Below are 24157 nucleotides of genomic sequence, written 5' to 3' on the forward strand. Positions count from 1 at the left end.
CTATTTTCAATGGCAGCAGTGTGTTAGTGGAGGGTCTAGGGTGGTGTTGCTCTGTTTGTCTGATCATTCGGGGAGGTTTCTACTTTTGATACACTCCACCACACACCTGCATCAAGCATGTCTCATGCGTTTTGGTATTTAAGCCCCCGAAGATTCCCAGTGGTTGACAGAGGGAGGCGTGCGTGTCAGGGGGCTTCATCCCAGCAGTCTAAAGTTGCTCCCTTGTCTTGTCGTCTTTATATGCTCTAGTCTGAACATGCAGGATAGGTGAAGGCAACAAAGTCTATTTGGGATCTGTCACCAGTCTCCCGAATCAGATCTGATCAGGGAAAGGAGGCGAGGAGAGGAAGCCACGTTCGACTATTGAAATGCATCCAGGATGTCAGCTCTCTAGTGCTTGAAGGGCCAAAGTGCCCACGTGTTTTCATTTCAACCTGGCGTTTGATTCATTAGTGTTACTGATTGGCTAGAGAGGTTTCACACCTGGTTCCTCAGGTCTAAATTAGACATGGTTCTGTGCTCTGTATATTAGTGCAATTGCCTATTATACAACTAGTAAGTCCCACAACGGTAACCAGGGCTTCAAAAGAGTTGCTCCACTGGTAACGGCTAGATTGTTAACCGTATAACCAGTTTCATTCCTTATGTTTAACTTTTGCTTCCAAGTTATTCTGTTCACACAACAACCCTGGTAAGACTCTAGAAATGATCGTAGAAAACCAGCATAAGCTGAGACAGGAATTTAGGAAATCCATCAGCTTTTGACCTTAACCCTTATGAACTGTTTCGCTCACATCTTCCTATTGCAGTTAAATATTTCAAAAGCATGTCGGATACTTAAGCATTCAGCGTGCGCTTCACCGTGGCTCTCTCATCTCTTGAGGGCCAGTTCCACTCGAGAAAGCAATTCAGTAGTCTGAGCAGAACATTAAGGTTTGAGTGTACCTCGATGCACTTCCTAGGGCATCTGTGTATTTGAAGGGGGAACCGCTCAAGTACAATGGATCTGTAGATGCTATATCGTATTTGTGCTAGTCAACATTAGCAAGGATTCCCGGTTCATGGGAAATTGTCTGCTATCATAATTTAAAGAAGTGAAGGTTGCAGATAGTTGAATGTATCTGTTTCCTCTAGAGTTTAAAACAAATATAATTACCCCTTAGTCTGTTCTGATTCGAATGCCTCAACTGAACATGAGAACATGAGTGCTTTGAAGCTTTAAGTATCCATGGTTATGTGTGTGTGCCACTCATAACAATGTTGTTCATCAATTTATTGGAATGTAATGTATAGAATGTATTGATGGTATAGCTCAATCACGTGTATAAAGGAGAGAAATATAAAATGTGCCCAGCGAATAAACATCTTTAATATATCTTTTCAACTAGCAATGATAATCAACACCATGGGATACCTTTGCTAGGCAACCCTGACCTTTGCCCTCATCTAGACCTTTCTAGGCCTCCTCTCTCAGTCCCCCTGGTTCTCCCCCTGTTCTCCCCCTGGTTCTCTCAGTTCTCCCCCTGGTTCTCCCCCTGGTTCTCTCAGTTCTCCCCCTGGTTCTCTCGATTCTCCCCAGTTCCCCTGGTTCTCCCCCTGGTTCTCTCCAGTTCCACCCTGTTACTTCACCTGACACAGCTCAAGCTCCAATGTTTCTATCAAAGAACCACACACACCCTCACCCCAGCCTCCCCTTTCCACCCCTCACCACCCCCCACTGCAATAGCCCTCCCGTCGTGGAGCAGTAGACTGATCTCTAAATGCTGTGGGTAATCTGGATTAGGCGATCAATATGTCAGCCCCCCCCCCCCTGCTTTTAATGGCCGCCGCTGGATTGTCACTTAGAGAGCTGAGCTGACCTGCTAGAGCTCTGCACTAAGGACACCGTCATTATCAACAGGGCGCAGGGGGTGGGGGGTGGGGTGTGTGTGAGAGAAGTTGTTTGAGGTTCTCACTTGTGTTAATGAATGAAAGTGTGGTGTGTGTGTGTGTGTGTGTGTGTGTGTGTGTGTGGTGTGTGTGTGTGTGTGTGTGTGTGTGTGTGTGTGTGTGTGTGTGTGTGTGTGTGTGTGTGTGTGTGTGTGTGTGTGTGTGTGTGTGTGTGTGTGTGTGTGTGTGTGTGTGTGTGTGTGTGTGTGTGCGAGAGCTGTAGTTTCCATGGTAAGGAATGTTGCACAATTAGAACAGTGGCAGACACACACACACTTGCTGTCATAAATGTGAACCCTAGAGTATGGATGACAAAGCAACATGTATAATATTATCTTAGAGTTTTCAGACTGTGCTTTTGCCCTCTACTCATAAGATGTGATGGTTTTGATTCAGTGGGCAGTTTTAAAGATCACTCTCTCCTGAATTGCATTGATGGCCACTGGTCCTGACAGTCATTTAATTGAACCAATTTCAATGACCGCTGAACAAAGTACCCCAGGTATGACCAATTGCTTCAATAATCTGATCATTTACAGTCGTTACAAGTAGTGTGTGTGTGCCCGTGTGTGTGTGCATGTGTGCGCATGCGCGTTTGCATGTGTGCATTCTGCATATTGTTTTTGCTCTGCTGTGTCTAAGCCAAACTCATTCAAGTTTTGAACTTGACCTTTGACCTGTACCGTGTCATCTTTCCTCTCAGATTGCCTGTGCTGTGTTCGCTGCCCTGCTCCACTTCTTCTTCCTGGCGGCCTTCACCTGGATGTTCCTGGAGGGCGTGCAGCTCTACATTATGCTGGTGGAGGTGTTTGAGAGCGAGCACTCGCGCAAACGCTACTTTTACCTGGTGGGTTACGGCGTGCCAGCGCTCATCGTGGCCGTGTCGGCCGCCGTGGACTACCGGAGCTACGGCACGGACCGAGTGTGAGTATTTACCGGAAATGGAACCACGGCTTTAGAACCATACCATTATAACGTTGACCGTAAGAACCCCGTTATTTAAACCATGCCCACCAATAACCCATTCCTTGCTAAAGGGTACATTCTAAAGCAATGTTGCTGAAACCTCTCCTCAAGCACTGCGTGTTCCTTTATTTGATCTCTTCCAGTACTGGCACACCGGATTCAAATGGGGTTGCAATTGAACAAATGTGTGTAACGTCAGGGTGGTCCTAAGGACGAGTTTGTGAAGCACTTCTCAAGAATTTGTATCTAGGGAAACAATAACGTGTTAACTTACTGTAGTCAACGTATTGAAATAATGGCTCGTTCAAACATGTCGTCGTCCATACGACCAGCACCTTCTGATGGCACACAATACCAGGCTGACGGCCATATCTGAACTATTCCAATATGTTTGTGATATGTTCACTGTGGCTGTTGTGTAGGCAGGGTGGTCCACTGCTGTTAGTGTTTATTTGTTTACCGGCTGTCTAGACATAGTGACGTTCTGCTGTGCCGTTCTGTTTGGTTTTTGAGAGCATGGTGGAAGTTCTTCTGCAGTTCTAAATCAGGGTCTATATTCATAAGCGTCTCAGATTAGGAGTTCTGATCTAGGATCAGGTGCCCCCCCCCCCCCCCCCCTCTCCAAGCAAAACTGATCCTAGATCAGCACTCTGGCCCAGATGACCTCATGATAGAGGGGTTTCCTGAACACCTGACCTGAACGAGAAACATCTGGTAGGAGTAGGAGTTTTTCGTAGGAGTTTTTCGTAGGAGTTTTTCTTTTGACCAGGAACAACTATCTTGACACTAAATTTGGTTTATTTCCAAATGTATTTAGTCAGGTTAATTCACACAACCGCACTGATTCAGCTGACTAATTTCATTGATTAAAAACAGTTTGCGGTGGTCATTATAATTGCAATAACTGCTGCAATAACTAATTCTCCTCATCACTCCTGAACGGTTATTCTAACGCAGAACTTCTGCTGACGTGACAAAATGTCTAACAGTGGCAAATGCAAGCCATAGCTGTGTGAATGTCAAGCCATTGTGGTTAGTGTTTTCAGCATTTACATAACTCCTGTATAACTGAGCATGAGAGCAATAGATGGAGAGATGAAGCACTAGACAGAGCCGGAGCGAGAAAGGGAGACATCGGGAAAGTAATTGTCATACGTTCTTATGTTTCCCCGCTGAAGATACTCGAGAAATGATTCGATTTGCTCTCGCACTTCTCTCTGAAATATAAACCAGCGTTCCTAACAATGACACAGAGCAGAAGTAGAGAGAAACTGTTCCTCTCTCACTAAATTTGTAGCCAATCTGGGGGAAAAAAATACCAAAAAACAGCATCAGCAGTTTCCACAAGATGTTTATCGTACGTGTCACTGTAAGAACTTTAGTGGTCTAATAATTGGTGATAATTGGTAACTTCATTTGCCTACTGTTTCAAATTAATAATGTTGTTATAAGGGCACCATTAATCGTTTTAATTCAAAGAGAACAATTAACTTGAAACTCTGATTAGTAGTTTAGCCTTCGTTCATCAAGTCTCATATCAACAATCTTAAAGGACACAAGGTCTTTAATTGTATTAGAGACAGCATTTGTCAAAGCAAGAGAGAACCACATTTAATAAAGATAGGATTTATTGTTACGCCAGAGAAACACACAATGAAAAGAAACAAAGACTATGATCTATTAAGATTATAATTTTGCAATGCCGAATATTCAAGAAGGAAACACAGAGAATGTCATTTACTGAGTCAATGGTCAGATTCCTCTCTCTGTCTTTCTCATCGACCTGCGTCGGTACCGTCTATTGGCGCCGCCAGCTTTGTGTTGCACACAAGCTATGAAGATGTCCAAGAACCCACTCTTGTGGGCCATTCGTTCTTCAGCAAAGTCTGTCCATTGTTCTTAATTCCTGGTAAGTGTTCCATCTCCGATTCTTCTTGAGGTAGATGTGCCTCTGAGTTCAGAAGCCGTTTCCTAGAGTTCTGTATCAGTCCAAGACTGACAATTCTTTGTCATGCCTACTTTCCTCTCTCCCTCCTGCAAGACAAGTCTCTTTCTCCTCCAAATCGATTCAATTCTCCATTCGTCTGTCTTTTGGCTGAGTTTTCAACTGAATTTCCAACTGCCAGAGAGCAGTTTTTATTAGGGTGGGTGTGACACTTTATCCGATGGCCTCAGACATCAAGGGTGATGGGGAGTTCCCCATCCCGCTTTGAGTCAGAGTGACTTGTAAATAAGACATCATTACAAAAAAGACTATTAGGCCCTTATTGTACATATGAAATTGTTTTCGAAGTGTTTGTCTTACATTCTAGAACACAATGGTACCAGATATGTAATATATACTAACGTGTATTTAGAAGATACTAAATACTGCAATTACAGAGTAGATATACAAAAGTACAGATTTTTTTAACAATACCTTCACGTAATACGTCATCATTTCAAATGTATTTAAGTTTATGGATAAAAGTCTATACTTTATCGTTTGCCTCTGGAAGAGTTGGGCATTTTCCCGCCCAACATCATGGGGAAACTTTTGATAGACACACCACATGACCTTGGTTGTGTCTCCTGAGAGGTCAGAGTTCAAACTTTTCCTTCGAGCTGGTGTGACTGGTCAGCTATCTCCTAAGAGCAGGAAGAAATACTGTAAGTCAGTTCCTGAAAGGCTTATGACTCGCGATATATGAAGGCCTGTTGGGCAAAGATAGTCTGTGGGGGTGAACATGGAGAGTCACGCCATGGGAATGTGATCCTGTGACCCCCTAGAGGAACAATATATACACTACCATTCAAAAGTTTGGGGCCACTTGGAAATGTATTTGTTTTTGAAAGAAAAGCACTTTTTTTGGTCCAATTAAAATAACCTAAAATTGATCAGAAATACAGTGTAGACATTGTTAATGTTGTAAATGACTATTGTAGGTGGAAATATGGAATATCTACATAGGTGTTCAGAGGCCCATTATCAGCAACCATCACTCCTGTGTTCCAATGGCACGTTGTGTTAGCTAATGCAAGATTATCATTTTAAAAGGCTAATTGATGATTAGAAAACCCTTTTGCAATTATGTTAGCCAGGCTGAAAACTGTTCTGATTAAAGAAGCAATAAAAGTGGCCTTTAGACTAGTTGAGTATCTGGAGCATCAGCATTTGTGGGTTTCGATTACAGGCTCAAAATGGCCAGAAACAAAGGACTTTCTTCTGAAACTCGTCAGTCTATTCTTGTTCTGAGAAATGAAGGCTATTGCATGTGAGAAATTGCTAAGAAACTGAAAATCTCGTTGTCACGAGAATTTTCAATCCCAATAATGATAATTAAACAATCATTTAATCTTTGACCAATTTCCTGAGGTTTGTAAGACCCTGGGATCAATAATAATTGGGCAAAGTCTCAGATTTTAAAAAAGGTTAGTCGATTTTTATTCATGAGAGTTCTAAAGTCAAAAATGAGGACCCAGACCTTTTATAATACACACACATTCCTATCTTTAGACCACTCCCTGCTCAAACAACCAGTACTTTTCCACTAACCACAAAGAACCATACATTTTGTCCCATCCTTTAAGGCTTTCACATCCCCTCCCCCGTTGGGGCCCTCTTGGTTTGAAAACCTCTAATGATTTTCTATTATCTACTCTACAACTTCACTCTGCTTACATCTCTGCTAAAGAATATAATACCCTAGTATTAAAATTCGAACAGATCTACACACATCCTCGTTTTATCTTCTCATGCTTCTCAAACATTTCACACTATCATACAATTTCAGAGTGGAACACTTTATCCATTATTCTAAAACATACAAATTATTCTATCACTCGTACAACGCTGTGTACTACTCCCTTCACAGAACAGCGCAAACTGGCTCTAACCAGAATAGAAAGAGGAGTGGGAGGCCCTGGTGAACAACTGAGCAAGAGGACAAGTACATTAGTGTGTCTAGTTTGAGAAACAGACGCCTTACAAGTCCTCAACTGGCAGCTTCATTAAATAGTACCCGCAAAACACCAGTCTCAATGTCAACAGTGAAGAGGCGACTCCGGGATGCTAGAGCATTGGACTAGTAACCGAAAGGTTGCAAGATCGAATCCCTAAGCTGACAAGGTAAAAATATCTGTCGTTCTGCACCTGAACAAGGCAGTTAACCCACTGTTCCTAGGCCATCATTGAAAAGAAGAATTTGTTCTTAACTGACTTGCCTAGTTAAATAAAGGTAAAATAAAAAAAAATAAAGCCAATCCAACTTGTGGGAGGTGCTTCAGGAAGCATGGGGTGAAATCTCAACAAATTACCTCAACAAATTTACAACTAGAATGCCAAAGTTCTGCAAGGCTGTAATTTCTAGAAATGGAGGATTTGCAGACACAATTATTATTTCAATTAAGAATCATTATTTATTACTTTGTCAACGTCTTGACTATATTTCCTATTCATTTTGCAACTCATTTCATGTATGTTTTCATAGAAAACAATGAAATTTGTAAGTGACCCCAAACTTTTAAATGGTAGTGTACACACACACACACACACACACACACACACACACACACACACACCACGACATTTGTGTGTAGCAGGAGCCACATTTCTTGGTGATGGATTGAGATGATAGCTGCCACTGCCTGCCGCCACAGCACCATGTGAATAATTAAATTCTAGCCACCGGTGGAACAATTATACGCAGCCGTGAGAGATGGGGGGATGGGACAGGGCGTGACATGCTCAGCTAGAGATGGAGGAGTTTGGGCATCACATAGCTCAATATTCCACCTAGAATCGGAATAGAATCATTTGAGCAATAAAAACATGACCATGGGTTGTCCTGTTAACTGAGGAGAAAGTGTCACCCTTTACAAATTCAAAATGGCCACTAAGATTTTGCTTAGTCACATCTCTAAGTGAGTCCAGTGACAGAGAACATAATGAAAAGCATTGTTTTGTGTTACATGCCCTCGCATAGTTCCATTTAGGCTGTTATGGGGATAATTCGCACAGGAGTTAAACAGTAAGTGTGTTATAAGTGTTTCTGTTCCTTGAATAGCAGCATGTTCCAATTGATTAAACAATCTGTTATTTTCAACTGTTTACCGAAAATGCTACATTAGTCTAGTCTACGTTGCCAGAGTATTCTTAGACTATTGTTAGATTGTGTTAGTTGTTGGGGACAATATCTCTGTATGAACAGTGAATTTATTAATAAAAAAAAGCCCTAGGTTTGGGGTATATACTTTTCTACTGTAAATTATATACCATGAGGTGAACTCAGTTCATATTTACAAATGACAATAATGCCTTACCAAAAAGCCACATAGCTCACATTTCAACCTAAATAATTTACTTGATCATTTAACTGACATTTACATAATGACAGTTTGTTATAACTTTGAGAGCATCTCTGTCCATTTTGCAACAGATAAACTGCGTTTAGACACCTTGGCATACGTGGAGCCCCTCATGTTCTCACGCGTGACTTTAAGTCTCTTTAGATTCTCTCATCTCGAGAGAAACGTCTCTCCCCCTCTCTCCAAAGTGCCTCTGAGCTAAACTAATGTGTCAAGTTGCTGTGTATCAGTGTAACTGACACTGGTACGCAACACTAGACGTTGGGAGACAAAACGCTACCTGGGTTTCTATTCTCTTTTCATCGTAACCAAGAAGATCAGAGGAGGCTGCCGCCAACGCAGTGTCAGGCCGGCACATGGGAAAAATAGATACGCTCAAAAAGAAAAACAGAACCCTGACATGACTGGAGAGGAGAACATGCAGATAGTCGGAGGATTGCTGGCTCGAGTATTCTCCATGAATGACAGCCCTTTCCCTTTAAAAAAAAAATCAGCTTTCAGCATATTTTATAATGACTACTTAGGAAGCCTTTGATATGCGCATGCGTTTACATCTTCTCCTCTTATCCCTTGATAAGAGCCACGGGGAGAATTGTCAAATCCCAGTAACACCAAAGTAACACTCACTGGTTGTTTCCCAGATGGTACTCTATCCCCTATATAGTGCACTACTTTTGACCATGGCCCATAGAGCGATGGCATTTGTAGGGCTCTATAAAATCGGGATTTTTTTGTTGTTAACTTATTCAGTATCTTTTTTTCCCCCAAATTCTGTAATTTCTGTGAGGTTTACGTTTTTTCCTGCAATATTTTTGGTTTGTTTGGTTTTTTGTTGTTCAGTCTTAAAAATCACACGTTTTAAATAGAAAAATAACACAATTGGATGGTTTAACTCCACAACAATGCTTAAACCAGGAGACCAGTTTTGAGGTCAGAAAAAAAACATGTATGTTGATTTTATTTGTCAAACGTCAGTCAAGCATCGATCATCGTGTCACCAGAATTACACCCTCAATTTCTTTTGGAAAGGAGCATCAAGCTCATACCGTGCACTTTCACCACCCTGTGAAGTTCATAACTTATCATCTGTAGCCATTCATAGCTAGAAGGGAACAAGCTTTTGTCAAATTAACGTCAGATTTTACGTTTCGTAGCAGGTTAGGAGAACCTATGCATCAGGTTAGGATAATTAACGTAGCAGGTTAGGAGAATTACGTTAATGTTAGGGAAAGGGTTAGGGTTAGCTAAAATGCAAAATTGGACCAAAACATCCTGTTTCCATCACAACAGTCATGATTTTCTTCAAATATACAGTATGACTTTACTCGCATAAAAACTGTGAATGGAAACGTGTATAGTGTTGTTAGCTATCTGGCTATCCAGAATCAAAACAACTCATGGACTTCTGCCCCATTGCAGCGTGGGCATCGTTTCCGTGACAACGTCAGAAAACCCATCTGTATTTATTTTCTTTCAAAGCCTCTTTTGGCACCATAACTGTGCTAGAGCGTGTTGGTGTGTGATGTAATTGCACATACTCGGCCAAGGCATTTGAGCTTGTAGCTGCGACTGTAGTCTAATAACGCTACTGACACCTAATATGGTTGAAACACGAGCGAATATTGCACTAGGGCCATTTCATGTAAGAAAAATAAATATATTTTTCAGGACTCAGTATGTATTTATGAACACTCACTATCGTAGTCCGTGTTCGAGGTGACACAGAATGTTCGGCACTGAGCAAATTTCAGGTCTTGTGAGTGGAAACATTCATTTTGCAAGCATTCTGTGCAACATCCGGCGTGCGTTAACTGTGAATGCTGAGGCTGTACCCACTTTAATATGAGAACCGCAATTGGCCAACGGCCACTGACATAGTGATTTTGTAAATAAGAAAATCGCCCACCCCCCCCAGGAAAAGCAACTTCCTGTCTCTTCCCTGACTTTTCCTAAATGTTTGTATTTTACATTGCTAATTTGTCAGAATTGTAAAATCACAAACAGAAAAGTTTTTACCAGTTTTATTTTCTCACACCTATTCCCAACTTAACCCGCCAAGACAATGGGCTGTAGGACGTTGGTACCCAGCCAGGCGCTAATGCGTCTCTATCTCCTCACTGAATGAATGATAAATAGTTGAATAGGAAATAATTGTGCACTTAACTTCACAATTGAAATTAAATGAGGCCTTACTGAATGGTAAGGAGAGTGAAGAGGTTGATTTTAATTTAGAACAACAATAGTGTAATGATGAGTGTGTGTTATGCCTATTTATCAGCGTTGGCACCCATATTTATCGCAAATCCTTTGACCGTGCACCTTGTGGGTTGATATTTTCTTTTACGTTTTACTTTGTAAATAGAAGCTGTTAAGGGACTGTTTTATTTACTATAAGTCTATTACTTATCATATTTATTGTAAGGGAAACGAAAAATGCAAAACATGTCTTTGATTCTCCATGTTGATGAGCTAGGGGAAGAAAACGATGCCTCTCAGCCTGCACAGCAGGCCCATCGAAACTACTCCTAAACAACACAAACTAAACAACACCAAAGCTAATTTCACACATAATAACAGTTAGCCTAAAGACTCAATTCGATTTTACAATAGTCTGATGAGTGAAAATATTATAAGTTGTCAAATTTTACATGAAGAAATGGCCTCAGCTTGGAATTGACATATGCAGGGAAAGGAGCATCACTTGATCAAATCCTCCTTTAGAGTCACATGCAGGTAAAATGTTCTATATAGTATCAGAAAGAGCATATTCTGCATTCTATGACACTTGGTCAAATAACTCAGAATTCAAAAGAAGAATATCTGCGCTTACCATTCAGCACTTGCGCGACAGTATTGCTCTGGCTACTAAGAAAAGATTAGTAACATAATATGCTATCCTGATTTTTCAAATACATTTTCTTATTTCCACAATGTTTCTTTAGACCTTCCAAAACAAAATTATAATGATTTCTTTGTGATTTGATTTTCGTTTTTTACTTATAGACTAGAGCAGGCGTATTCAGCTCTTACCAGCAGTCCGGAGCCTGCTGGTGTTCTACCTGATCATTAGTTTCACCCACCTGGTATCCCAGGTTTAAATCATCCTTGATTAGAAGGGTACAAGGGGGAAAAAATACAGTGAGACTGACTTCAATGTCCAGAGTTGAGTTTGAGGGGCCTAGAGTAACCTAAACTAAGGAAAATGCTATTATGTTCTTTTAAATAATCGTTTTTTAGTATTCTAATGTTACACAAGACATTCTTAAACACGACCTAATGATTATTGTTCCAATAGCATATATCAAATATATTGATGTTGATGTGTCATAGTCTGGAAGTGGTGTCGAAAATAGGCTATAGACTTTTTCAGTAGGACTTTCTCAACCTTCTCTATAAGGTACTTATAGGCTGTAGGGCCAGGTGGGTCTAGTGTTACAGTTACAGTTTCAGACAGCGGCCATAGGCTATTGCGGCTATTTGAGAATAATATAGTGCTATCATAGTGGCCTATCAACAAACCATTTCCACATGGATATAGCTATAGCTGTTGTCTATGATATCGCCTACAATAGCCAATATGTGGTGTTCAATGTAGGCCTACAGTCCATGAGACTTTCTAAAAACATTAGGCATGGGTTGACATTAACCATTTTAGGGCTGATGTTTTAGTTGTCTGAAAGCTCAAATCACCTCATAACATTTAAGAAATGATCTGTAACACAATTGGCAAGGTAGGTGACTGAAAATTACATTGTATTGTGTTATATGATGCAAGAAACCACTTTACCAAATTAAATTCATACTCTTTTCCTATTGGCTTATTTGCATATTCGAGCCTGTCTCAAAACAGGACACTGCCACTTTAAGACAAAAAAAAAAGCTCTTTCTCTGACACGCTTTTTAAAGACTGTTAGATATCTACAAGTTCCGTGCTCTTGTAGGAAGCAATCACTCCCTCATTGCTGACCCAAATGAGCTATAACCGGGCTAGAAACTCACTAACTAATGTGCACACGCAGCTACACATGGCTCTGCTCTGTGATCTCAAATGTGCATCTAGGCTAGCTACTCTGACAGAGGGTGATGGAAAAACCGCTTATGCCCATGAAATAGATCAAGGGTACGCCAACGTGCTCCTCAGCAGGCTCAGCCTACATCAAAACCACCAACTTAGTCTTGAAGTTAGATTTGGTTTGTTGCATTAAAAGGGAGTGTTATTATGTTGATTCAATCCCAGTTTCCACAGTAGATGTACAAATGTATCTGTTTAAAGCCAGGAAAGATGGTTTACATTTTAGTGAAGTTCAATCTCGTGTCGGCTGGTAGTTATTGAGCAGCTTAGAGGGAACACTGGTGACACGTTACGGTATTATTACATCTCCAGTTGCCTTGTTGCGTTTCCTTCCAGTGTTCGAGTATGGCCCGCACTGTCCGAAGCCAAGTGCTATCCTCTCAATCTGCCTTAAAATGCTGTTGATTTACAGAACATTTGTTGCCCCTTCCATTTTGCCTATTTGTCAGTCTGAGTGACTACAGAGTAAGAAACTGTCATTTCAGATGGCCAAAAATGGAGGTCTACCTAGCAGCGGCGGAGATGAAACGATTAGTAATTTAGCTGGCAGGTCATGTATCAACTTCATTTTTGTCGTCCCAGTATTGCCTTCATCCGGCCCTGTGTGATCATATCTGGGCCCATTCGAGTTCAATCAGCCAAGTAGCGTACTGTAACTGCCATGTCTTGTATTGGTGTGATGGGAAAGGGGATACATAGTCAGTTGCACAAATGAATGCATTCAACCAAAATGTGCCTTCACCATTTAACCCAATACCTCTGAATCAGAGAGGTGCGGGGGGGCTGCCTTAATCGACGTCCAAGTCTTCAGGGAGAAATTGCTGTTGTGGTTTAACTGTCTTGCTCAAGGGCAGAATGTCAGATTTTCTTCACCTTGCAGGCTCAGGGATTTGAACCAGCAACCTTTCGGTTACTGGCCCAACGCGCTTAACCCCTAGACTACCTGCCGGAGAAGTCAAGCAAGTGCATGTGTTGATATGGTAATGGACTGTAAGAGGGGTTCATTGGTTAAAGGTCGACTCCGCGATATGACGTAGATCCAGAAGTAAACCGCATAGTGGGTAAATATCCTCAACAACTAAGAGCGTTGAAGCACGAGGCTCAACTTCTCTGCTGTCTTGGGGCCCTGGCCCTGCTCTGAACAGCATAACGCGAACACCTGCACATGCGCGGATACTGTGTGTGACTGTTTGTGGGGGAAGTGTTGCATCTCGCTCATCTCAATGTCTCCAGTGCTGCTTAGCTTGATGAGGTTGAACAGTTCTTCTAGGTCTCTATAGGCCTTTTCACACTAGTTGAGCTGAGCCATACTGCACTGGCCTGCTTACACATCCCCCGTAGTTGCTGGAAAGGACCATGTGAAAGGAAATGCATCCGAAAGCCAGCATAGTATGGTTTGGGTCGGCACAATAGTGTGAAAAAGGAAAAAGTGTGCATATGGCTAATGGTTTTGAGAGTTCAATTTAATTTTACTTAATGAGGGAATGAGTGGGAAATGGAATTCAATTAAGGGAATGGAATTCAGTTGAGGGCATGGAATTCAGTTGAGGGCATGAACTGTATTTCTGTGTTCCTATTCAACTCCTGATATGGAATGGACCTCAAGCCTAATAAACATGTTAACATACCAGCCTGGAGGTGCTGCAGACAGGATCATATCAGAGACGTGGAGTGAAGGACTGACCATCCATGATATGAAATGTATAGTTTTAACCAGGTTTTGAGGCTGTACAGTGTTTGTTTACATTTACGCTGTTTACAAACATGGGAGTAAAAAGTGTATGTTTTGGTTTGAGGCGTTTGTATGTTGTAAGAATCAATGGGGATATATCATTAATTTATTAGGCCAAAAATGGAGGTAGCATTTAAGGATTCTAGCTTTAATTTTAGGATTGGGGAGGGGACCTGTACCTAGGGGAAACTTCACCCCCGAGCCACTTTACAGTTTTGTTACTCTGTCCTTTGATAACTCTGTTGTGACCATCACACCCTATAAGCAGTTATGGCACTGAAACTCTAAAATCCCACCCTCCAAACCCTCATGCAATGGTCATAACTCTCCTACCCCCTTGCGGCACTGTGTTTTTGAAGTGCTCATTTCTCTTTGTCATTCCAGCCTCCATGTTGATGTATGTCCTGTGTGCCGGCCTCACCTTACCGCTCTCTCTCTCGCCCTCTCCGTACCCCGCCCCACCCCCTTCTCGCTCTCCCTCCCTCCCTCTTCCCCACATCCTTCTCTCTCTCAATTTCTCCCTCCCTCCCTCCCCCTCTCTTTCTTCACTGTACTCTCCTCTCACACATTCTCTCTATTCATGTAGCAGAGATGGTCAAACAAGACAAGGAGAGTGATGATGATGATGATGATAATATTCCATAAATGATGTACTCTCTCTTTCTTCTCCCCTCCAGGTGCTGGCTTCGTCTGGACACTTACTTCATTTGGAGTTTCATAGGACCTGCAACCTTGATAATTATGGTAAGCGTCCCTACTTCCCCACTCCCGTACTATCTCATTAACCCTATTTAGCCCCCCAGGTCACTGCTTCAATGGTCCAGAGAGAACTTAACATCCACTTTCCTCTGTAACACCGTTGGGTATAAGCCACTGCTGGTCATGTGTCATGGTGGGAAATGGATGAGGATGTGAATTGTGAAGTATTGCGGTTAGTCGCTTTGCCGCACAACTGACAGAGATGTCTTTGCTGAGGGAGAGAGGAACTTCACTTAGAATTCAGTCGCCAAGTGATGCCTCTCTACGATTTATGATTGATTTTCACCCAGAACTTCCACCTAGAATCGTACACTAGGTTTACTATTACTTTGTACCTTGAGGCACAGAGAGAGGACACACAATCCGACACAGGCACACAAGCAGGCACTCCGAAGCCACATAGGCTGAGGTAAAATACACACACACACACACACACACACACACACACACACACACACACACACACACGGGTTAATTCCTAACTTAGATATTTCCAAAACCCGAAATGCATGTCTAATGCTCTTTCTACACGCTCCAATTTTCTGAAATCACAAAACACTATTATTTCCACTTCATGACTCATGCTTTTTCTCTGTAACAACCAGAATACTTCCACTAAGAAAGGCTGACTCCTTCTGGAATCGTAGTCCCTCTTGGACTTGGGGGGGCGGGGGGGAATAAGTAGAAGAGACGTAGAAAAGGGCTAGTCACTTCCCCAGCACAATGTATTATGAGTTACAATTCAATTGTTGACATTTCGAGGGGGCCATACTATTTTGAGATGGCGCTACCGCTTGTCCATTACTATTTCATCTAAACTGATTTAAGTGGATTTTACAAGTGACATCAGTAAAGGATCATATATTTCACCTGGATTTACCTGGTCAGTGTCTCATGGAAAGAGCTCCGTGAACCACTCAGTGCATACGTGGTAGTGATACTGTATGCAATGTTCATATAATGTTGTGCTCTATTTGGCAAAGTGGGAAACCGCATCTTGTTCCTACACTACATACTCAGCTAGCTCTAACGATGTCTCCCCGACTTAAAAATAAATGAAAACATCATCTACGACACACAAACTCCATCTCAGCTATGCTCTCTGCTTTCTTTCACTCCATTCTCCCAGCTCAACGTGATATTCCTAGGCATCGCGCTGTACAAGATGTTCCACCACACCGCCATCCTCAAACCCGACTCGGGTTGCCTCGACAACATCAAGTAAGTCACGCGTCCTTCCAGGCATTGGGACCTTCCAGACATGACGCTTGGACTGTACATGCCAGTGGTAACCTAATACGGCAAACCAGGTTCCGATGGCTCAGTGGGTTAGAGCATGGTGCTTGTGGGTTCAATTCCCACCTGGGCCACATATACTGAACATATGTTAACTGTAAGTCACTTTTGCATATAAGTTGCCAAACACAAAGATATTATAAGGAACGATTGATCTCATGTACATCATAATAAGTCTATACATTGAGATGGAAGCTGTATAGTTATGAGATGTGTCGCTGGTTAGAAAAACATCTGTGTTATTTGTGAACCCCTCAAAACACATCTGAAGGGTGAGAATGGCCATGCAGGAAGCGCCGCCCTCCAGGTTCATAACTCTCAGTTTCACTAAAGGCTGTGTCATGGAGGGCAGGCAAGGGTTAAAATGAGACAGGTCTTCCGGCAGGCGTCCTTCATTATCTGAAGTGCACGCTTGTCGGCGGCAGAAAAGGCCAAGAGACAATCTGGTGGAATTAACCTGATCTGTCGTCATCCGTTAACACACAGATGAATATTCATAAAAGGAAGTGTTTGTTTGTGTGCACGCCTGCATGCGTGCTGTACATGTGCGCTCACGTGAATGCTCGCACCCTGCCACTCAGGATATGAAAATATGAATGACATTATAAATCCCACTGGTAGCCCTTCCCTGCAGTCAATTGACCAAATCGCCCTCTCTTGGCCTCAAGGGTGGAATGTTTTTCATATTTTTCATAATTAATCGGGGTTTTTTCAAACCCTGAAAATGTGGTGTTTCTATGTCAAATGGTTTTGTTATATTTCAGTCTGTGATGCATAAAAAGTGTAATATTGGGATGCAAACTCAATGTAATAGATTTCATCTCTATATCTGACATGATACAGGTGTCTCCTTTTAAAGCCCATAACCATGTGTGTGAGGTGTATACTTTTGTTTCAAAGTAGATTTGTTTAAGAATACCAAGAAACACTCTGTGTGACCCTGATTGAGCGCACTGCAGTAAAAGATTAACTGGCGTTGCAATTTATGAGTGATAATTAATAAGTATAAATAAATTGTTTTAATATCAAATCAAATGTTATTTGTAACATAACTGGTACACCGTACAGTGAAATGCTTACTTACAAGCCCTTAAACAACAATGCAGTTCAAGAAATAGAGTTAAGAAAATATTTACTAAATTAACTAAAGTAACACAATAAACTATAACGAGGCTATATACAGTGGGTACCGATACAGAGTCTATGTGCGGGGTCACAGGTTAATCAAGGTAATTTGTACATGTAGGTAGGGCTAAAGTGACTATGTCTAGATAATAAACAGCGAGTAGCAGCAGTGTAAAAACAAGGGGGATGTCAATGTAAATAGTCCAGGTGGCCATTTGATTAATTGTTGAGCAGTCTTATGGCTTGGGGGTAGAAGCTGTTAGGGAGCCTAACGCTTACCGTGCAGTAGCAGAGAGAGCAGCCTATGACTTGTGACTCACTGCGCTTTGGGAAACAAAATAAGCATCTATTGTGATATCACCACAATAACAATTGGATAGAATGTTGAAGGTTTGGTCATTCCTAGACCTAGTTCATTTGAATCATATCTGTGTTTCATGCCCGTCTTTGCTGGTGTTATGTGTTCATTATGTGATGTAATTCAAGGTCATTTGGAAGAAGGTGGTGTTGGTCGTGTCTTTTAACATTACATTAGTGCATAATGACACAGTGGGGCCTCTAGGAGCCTTGTCAATACAATGACACAGCATTTTTGTGGTGTTGATTTGGGGTGTAATTACAACCAGGCGTCAGGGTAGACTTATTTTGTGGCTAGGCTAAAGTCATTTCTCTACCTCTACCAGTATTATATCCTGCTGATGGATAAAGTTATTTTCTAGGTTTTACCTGTCCTGTTTGAAGACACTGGTGGCATCAGTGTGTTTTAAGGCAGTGATACTAGTGGCACCATCTCGAGCGTCTTGTCACTGCTTTTGTCAGAGTGGAGTGAGCTGGCCTTGTACTCTCAGCAAGTGTGCACATACACCCACGCCAAACAACTCTTTCTCGCTTTATTCCTATGAGCGCGCACACACACACACACACACACATTATAGTTCGCATTGTAGCGGGTGTTGAGGCCAGTTTTCTAGAGGATGCCTGCTCTGTGAACTCCGAGTGACATCCCTGTCTAAATTGTAATCCCGAGCTGATGGGAGAGCTGAGTAAACACTCAACTGGACAGGACCGTCTGTATCAGAATCAATAGTAATCTGTTGGATACCATTGATAGCAGTCTGAGACATGTTGGTGTGACAGAGTTTAAAGCCCAGAGCTGTGCATACATCCGCGACTCAATAACAACCAGTTAAAATCCGGTTTGTAAATATGATTATATCTAATAATGGGCCGTGAATACTGTCGTGCCTCTGCGACTGTGGACTCTTATTACAGGAAGAATGACCATCAGTTTAGCTTGCTTTTGTTTCATTCTGGGATCTTAATGTGAGCACCCTGTTGCAGGAGAACTTTCCTTTTTACACTTGTAGGCTTTGGAAGTTTGTAATTTCCACTTCCACTGATTTTTCCATACGAAAAAATGTATCAACCCCTACAAAAATGTCCGTTATTATAATCCACATAATAATTCACATTTCCTCTTGCTGCAGGATTATCGAGAGCCTAAGTTACAGCCTGATTCTAAAATGAATTGCATCGTTTTTTTACCTCATCAATCTACACACAATACCCCATAATGACAAAGCAAAAACAGGTTTCTAGAAAAACTGAAATATTACATTTGCATAAGTATTCAGACCCTTTACTCGACACAATCCTGTCTCAGAGCTCTACGGACAATTCCTTCGACCTCATGGCTTGGTTTTTTTCTCTGACATGCACTGTCAACTGTGGGAACTTATATAGACAGGTGTGTGTCTTTCCAAATCATGTCCAATCAATTAAATTTACCACTGGTTGACTCCAATCAAGTTGTAGAAACATCTCAAGGATGATCGATGGAAACAGGATGCACCGGAGCTCAATTTTGAGTCTCATAGTAAAGGGTCTGAATACTTATGTAAGAAAATTAATTAAAATATTTGCAAAAAATTCAAAAAACCTGTTTTCGCTTTGTCATTAAGGCGTATTGTGTGTAGATTGATACAAAAATGTAAATATTTAATAAATTATAGAATAAGGCTGTAACGTAACAAATTGTGGAAAAAGGGAAGAGGTTTGAATACTTTCCGAATGCACTGTAGACCTGTACAGTAGGTCAACCATCTTAGTGCTAACACGTTTGACAACAGCTGTTCATACTGTGACCTGATTTTGAACCTAACGGGTTATTTAGTAGATAATCATCACCAACTGAGTATTTTTAAAGGCGACTGGAAACATTTAAGCACGCCGTTTTTATTTTAATGTTTACCAGTTTTATAATGGGATAATTTGATCAGTTCTAAGTAACACAAACAGTGTTTACATCTTAAAGTTAGGTAAAGACAGTATTTTTGAACTCCCCCTAGCCGTTTATCAAGCAAGTGTTACGATTTCGTCTAAGAATACTGTGAATGAGTTATAGATGGTTCCTTTTAGATGCATTGCCTTGTTTGTCTGTGGAGAGAATATTGACTAGCGTTCGTTCTCTGCATCATAGGATTTATCACGCTAGTCTACCTTGGCCAATCAGAAACCTCACCTGCGGACTGTCTCTCAGACCACACCATAAATGTCACGACCCCTTCTCTCCCAGCTCTGACGTCTGATAGACCTACCTCTAGATTTATGTATCTCATTCACCAGGACTACGTCCCAAATAACACCCTATTATTGTGCAGAGCCTTCTGAGCCCTGGGCAAAAGTAGTGCACTATAAAGGCAATTTGGGATGCAGACATTGTCAGTGTGTCCAATGCCTCCCCTCTACCCTGACAGTTTGTCAAAATATGACTATGAAAACAAATGTGGTTTACAAATATGGTACCACATAACAGGCCTAGGATTCTGCTACTCTGAGAACCACACTCTTGGATACTTTTGAATGGACTGTAGCACATCAGTTCCAAATCATCAGGTTCTATACGATTTAGGCTGCTACTAACAATGTGGGCTGCTACTAACAATGTGGGCTGCTACTAACAACGTGGGCTGCTACTAACAACGTGGGCTGCTACTATCAACGTGGGCTGCTACTAACAACGTGGGCTGCTACTAACAACGTGGGCTGCTACTAACAACGTGGGCTGCTACTAACAACGTGGGCTGCTACTAACAACGTGGGCTGCTACTAACAACGTGGGTTGCTACTAACAACATGGGCTGCTACTAACAACGTGGGCTGCTACTAACAACGTGGGCTGCTACTAACAACGTGGGCTGCTACTAACAACGTGGGCTGCTACTAACAACGTGGGCTGCTACTAACAATGTGGACAATATGGGCTGCTACTAACAATGTGGGCTGCTACTAACAACGTGGGCTGCTACTAACAACGTGGGCTGCTACTAACAATGTGGGCTGCTACTAACAATGTGGGCTGCTACTAACAACGTGGGCTGCTACTAACAACGTGGGCTGCTACTAACAACGTGGCCTGCTACTAACAACGTGGGCTGCTACTAACAACGTGGCCTGCTACTAACAACGTGGGCTGCTACTAACAATGTGGGCTGCTACTAACAACGTTTGATTATACAAATAATGGTTTGTTTTCAAGTCCGACAGTGAGAGGGGTTACTGGATTGTAAAATTGATGGAGATATTTTAGTTTTTTTAAGTCTCGACTCCTGCTAGTTGGTAATTAAGTAGGATCTTTTATCTTTCTTTTATATTTTGATGTCAAACTTCATTAATTTCATCACATTGCTTTGTTTTGTAATGAATGTTCTATTCTCTCTCTCTCTCTCTCTCTCTCTCTCTCTCTCTCTCTCTCTCTGTCTCTCTCTCTCTCTCTGACAGTCTCTCTGTCTCTCTCTCTGTTTCTCTCTCTCTCTCTCCTGACTTATTTTCTTTTGATTACTACTGCATGGTACCCTTTCTGTCTTATTGAATCATTTTTTGTTTTGTTTTTAACCCCTTATTCTTTTTCATTCATATTTTCTTCCTCGTGGTAGCTATCGTTATTATGATGGAATTATTATTGTGGAATGGCACTGGTAAGATGTAACATATTTCTATAGAGGACTGCACTATTATGTCTTCACATATAGTGTATTGCGTGTGGACCCCATTACCCTTCCCTTTAAACATAGTACTCTTTCCCATGTGGCAGTAGTTTAGCAATTCCTCATCTGTTTGTGGTGTGCTGTGTTGGCGTAACCCATTGTATTTTCGCCCCACTGGTATTGGTACTGTAAGATTTATCTTTGTTGTTCCTTTGGCACAAATTGGATGAGGTTCCCCTCTCTTACTCAAACTTTTACTAAACTTTGTCGAACCCAATGTCTGGGAAATGGCTGAGCGTTCATGACTGCAGTCCACAAGATGCTGAGAAATGTGCACTTTTTCATGACACGACTCTTTCATGACTGTTTAAAGAACAGTGAGTAGATGTACTGTATATGCCTCATGGCAAATACATTGAGGAGTTCGTTACATGTTGAGGAATCCCCCTACAATAGACCCTGAAAGAATATGCAAATTAAGATGGTATCGTTGCTTTAAAAATTATCCTGTTCCTGCATCAAACGCTCCAAATGTATATCTGAAGTAAACAATTTCAGGTAATTAACATTTCTCAGATGCATAGCTTTAGTTAAACAATTAGCATCCCGCTGAGTAGATCACAGCATTTCTTCTTTCCTTTCAACTCGCCAATGAGACTCCTTTTTGTGGAGGTGAAAGGCGACTCAATTGACCAATTGCGATCAGCTTTGAAATGCATATCACCTCTCAGAATTGGCTCTTTTTGTTTCTATTCAAAAAAAGGAAATTGGTGCCAATTTAATGTGGTTGTTGTATTCTTTTCATTTTTGATATTTATACCCGACTATTAACACAATGAACGCTTTTCCCTCGTTTTCCGGTGAATGCGCACAAGTGCTCTTTTTGCGGCGGTGGAACCATTGAGCGTGTCACTCGAGTGGCATCATTGCGAGGGTATTCACTGGCTCAGCGGGAGCTACTTAAGCTTTTTTTGGCAATGGGCCCATGTCTGTAGGACTGAAAGTGGTACGGGATGAATTAGGAGAGTTTCTCAACTTAAAAATAAATAAATAATAAAATGCAGGAATTAAATGATGCACTTTTGAAAGGCGTTTTTAAATAACAGTGCAGGAATGCTTCATATAAAGTACATATTTTGAACATTTCCGGAGTGAAAGCAGGAGGCCATACTGGTTGTTGGGGATATCTACTACCTTGAACCATGTTCTTTCAAGATGGCCCTCACGGGGAAATGACAATCATCATCAATTCTTAGTTGCAGATGTGAAAAGCAACGGCGTCCAGATCCAGTACTCATTATGTTGAAATATACAAACCAGGAAAGATATGATAAATATCCTATTTATATCCAGTTCATGTCCTCCCTACTACTTTTATTATGTCCTCTGGCATCTCTATCCAATTTCCACTGTTCGAGTCGTCCATCCCTTTGCAAAATGTCCATAGTTCCAGGTCAATATTTCCCCGTTTTTAATTTTAAAAAATTGCACCCTCGTCTCCCTGACTGTCCGGGGGGAAACCAGCTTGATGAAGTGCCTCCCCCAACAGGTCATTGAGATAGACCTGGGAAAATGATGTTTAATGGTTGGCCCCAGTAATTTCATACATTTATTTTTGCCATCGCACCTGGACCATTATTTACGATTGAGGCGGACACCCACCTGTATTTATCGAGGAGTGGAAACGCCCGAGATAATTAGGTTTAGCACCTGCAACTCACTCACAAAATACGAGTGAGAGCAAGAGGATTCTGGCTGGAGATATGTTGGATGTAATCAGTATAGTGTTTTATTTGATCAGCCATTTTTTTATATTTCCTGTTTGTCTTTGTTTGTGTCTGTGGTAGTCCCCCTGAGCCCTCTCCTTTAACTACACTATATATTCAAAAGTATGTGGACAAACCTTCAAATTAGTGGATTTGGCTATTTCAGCCACACCTGTTGCTGACAGGTGTATAAAATTGAGCACACAGCCACGCATTCTCCATAGACAAGTGCTAGAGCTGCCCCATAAATTGTAAGTGCTGTTAAGTGGAAATGTCTAGGAGCAACAACGGCTCAGCCGCAAAGTGGTAGGCAACACAAGCTCACAGAATGGGACCGCTGAAGCTCGTTGCGCGTTAAAATCGACTGTCCTCGGTTGCAACACTCACTACCGAGTTCCAAACTGCCTCTGGAAGCAACGTCAGCGCTATAAGTGTTCGTTGGGAATTTCATGAAATGAGTTGCCATGGCCAAGCAGCCGCACACAATATCACCATGCGCAATGCCAAGCGTCGGCTGAAGTGGTGTAAAGCTCGCTGCCATTGTACTCTGCAGCAGTGGAAATGTGTTCTCTGGAGTGATGAATCACGCTTCACTATCTGGCAGTCCGACGGACCTATCTGGGTTTGGCGGATGCCAGGAGGAACGCTACCTGCCTGAATGCATAGTGCCAACTGTAAATTTTGATGGAGGGGGAATAATGGGCTGGGTTTGTTTTTCATGGTTCGGGCTAGACCCCTTAGTTTCAGTGAAGGCAAATCTTAACGCTACAGCATACAACTAAATTCTAGACGATTATGTGCTTCCAACTTTGTGGCAACAGTTTGGGGATAGCCCTTTCCTGTTTCAGGATGACAATGCCCCCGTGCACAAAGCTAGGTCAATACAGAATTGGTTTGTTGAGATCGGTGTGGAAGAACTTGACTGGCCTGCGCAGAGCCTTGACCTCAACCCCATCTAACACCTTTGGGATGAATTGGAACACCGACTGCGAGCCAGGCCTAATCGCCCAACATCAGTGCCTGACCTCACTAATGCTCTTGTGGAAGCAAGTCCCCGCAGTAATGTTCCAACATCTAGTGGAAAGCCTTCCCAGAAGAGTGGAGGCTGTTAAAGCTACAAAGGGGGAACAACTCCATATTAATGCCCATAATTTTGAATAAGATGTTCGACAACAAGGTG

General features: G+C 41.8%; 1 protein-coding gene across 13 annotated transcripts in view; it reads left to right on the forward strand.

Moving 5' to 3' along the window:
* The window catches only part of LOC106608716 (adhesion G protein-coupled receptor L3), a 314019-nt gene that overhangs the window by 269523 nt on the left and 20339 nt on the right, over positions 1-24157 (forward strand). For all 13 annotated transcript variants that reach the window (XM_045721692.2, XM_082977451.1, XM_082977453.1 and 10 more), the window contains 3 exons: positions 2633-2853; positions 14723-14789; positions 15934-16025. In XM_045721692.2, the coding sequence (XP_045577648.2) occupies positions 2633-2853; positions 14723-14789; positions 15934-16025 (380 nt within the window). The remainder of the gene's footprint in view (positions 1-2632; positions 2854-14722; positions 14790-15933; positions 16026-24157) is intronic.

This window comes from Salmo salar, chromosome 07 (genome assembly GCF_965601325.2).
Source record: "Salmo salar chromosome 07, fSalSal1, whole genome shotgun sequence".
In the NCBI taxonomy this organism is placed as follows: domain Eukaryota; kingdom Metazoa; phylum Chordata; class Actinopteri; order Salmoniformes; family Salmonidae; genus Salmo; species Salmo salar.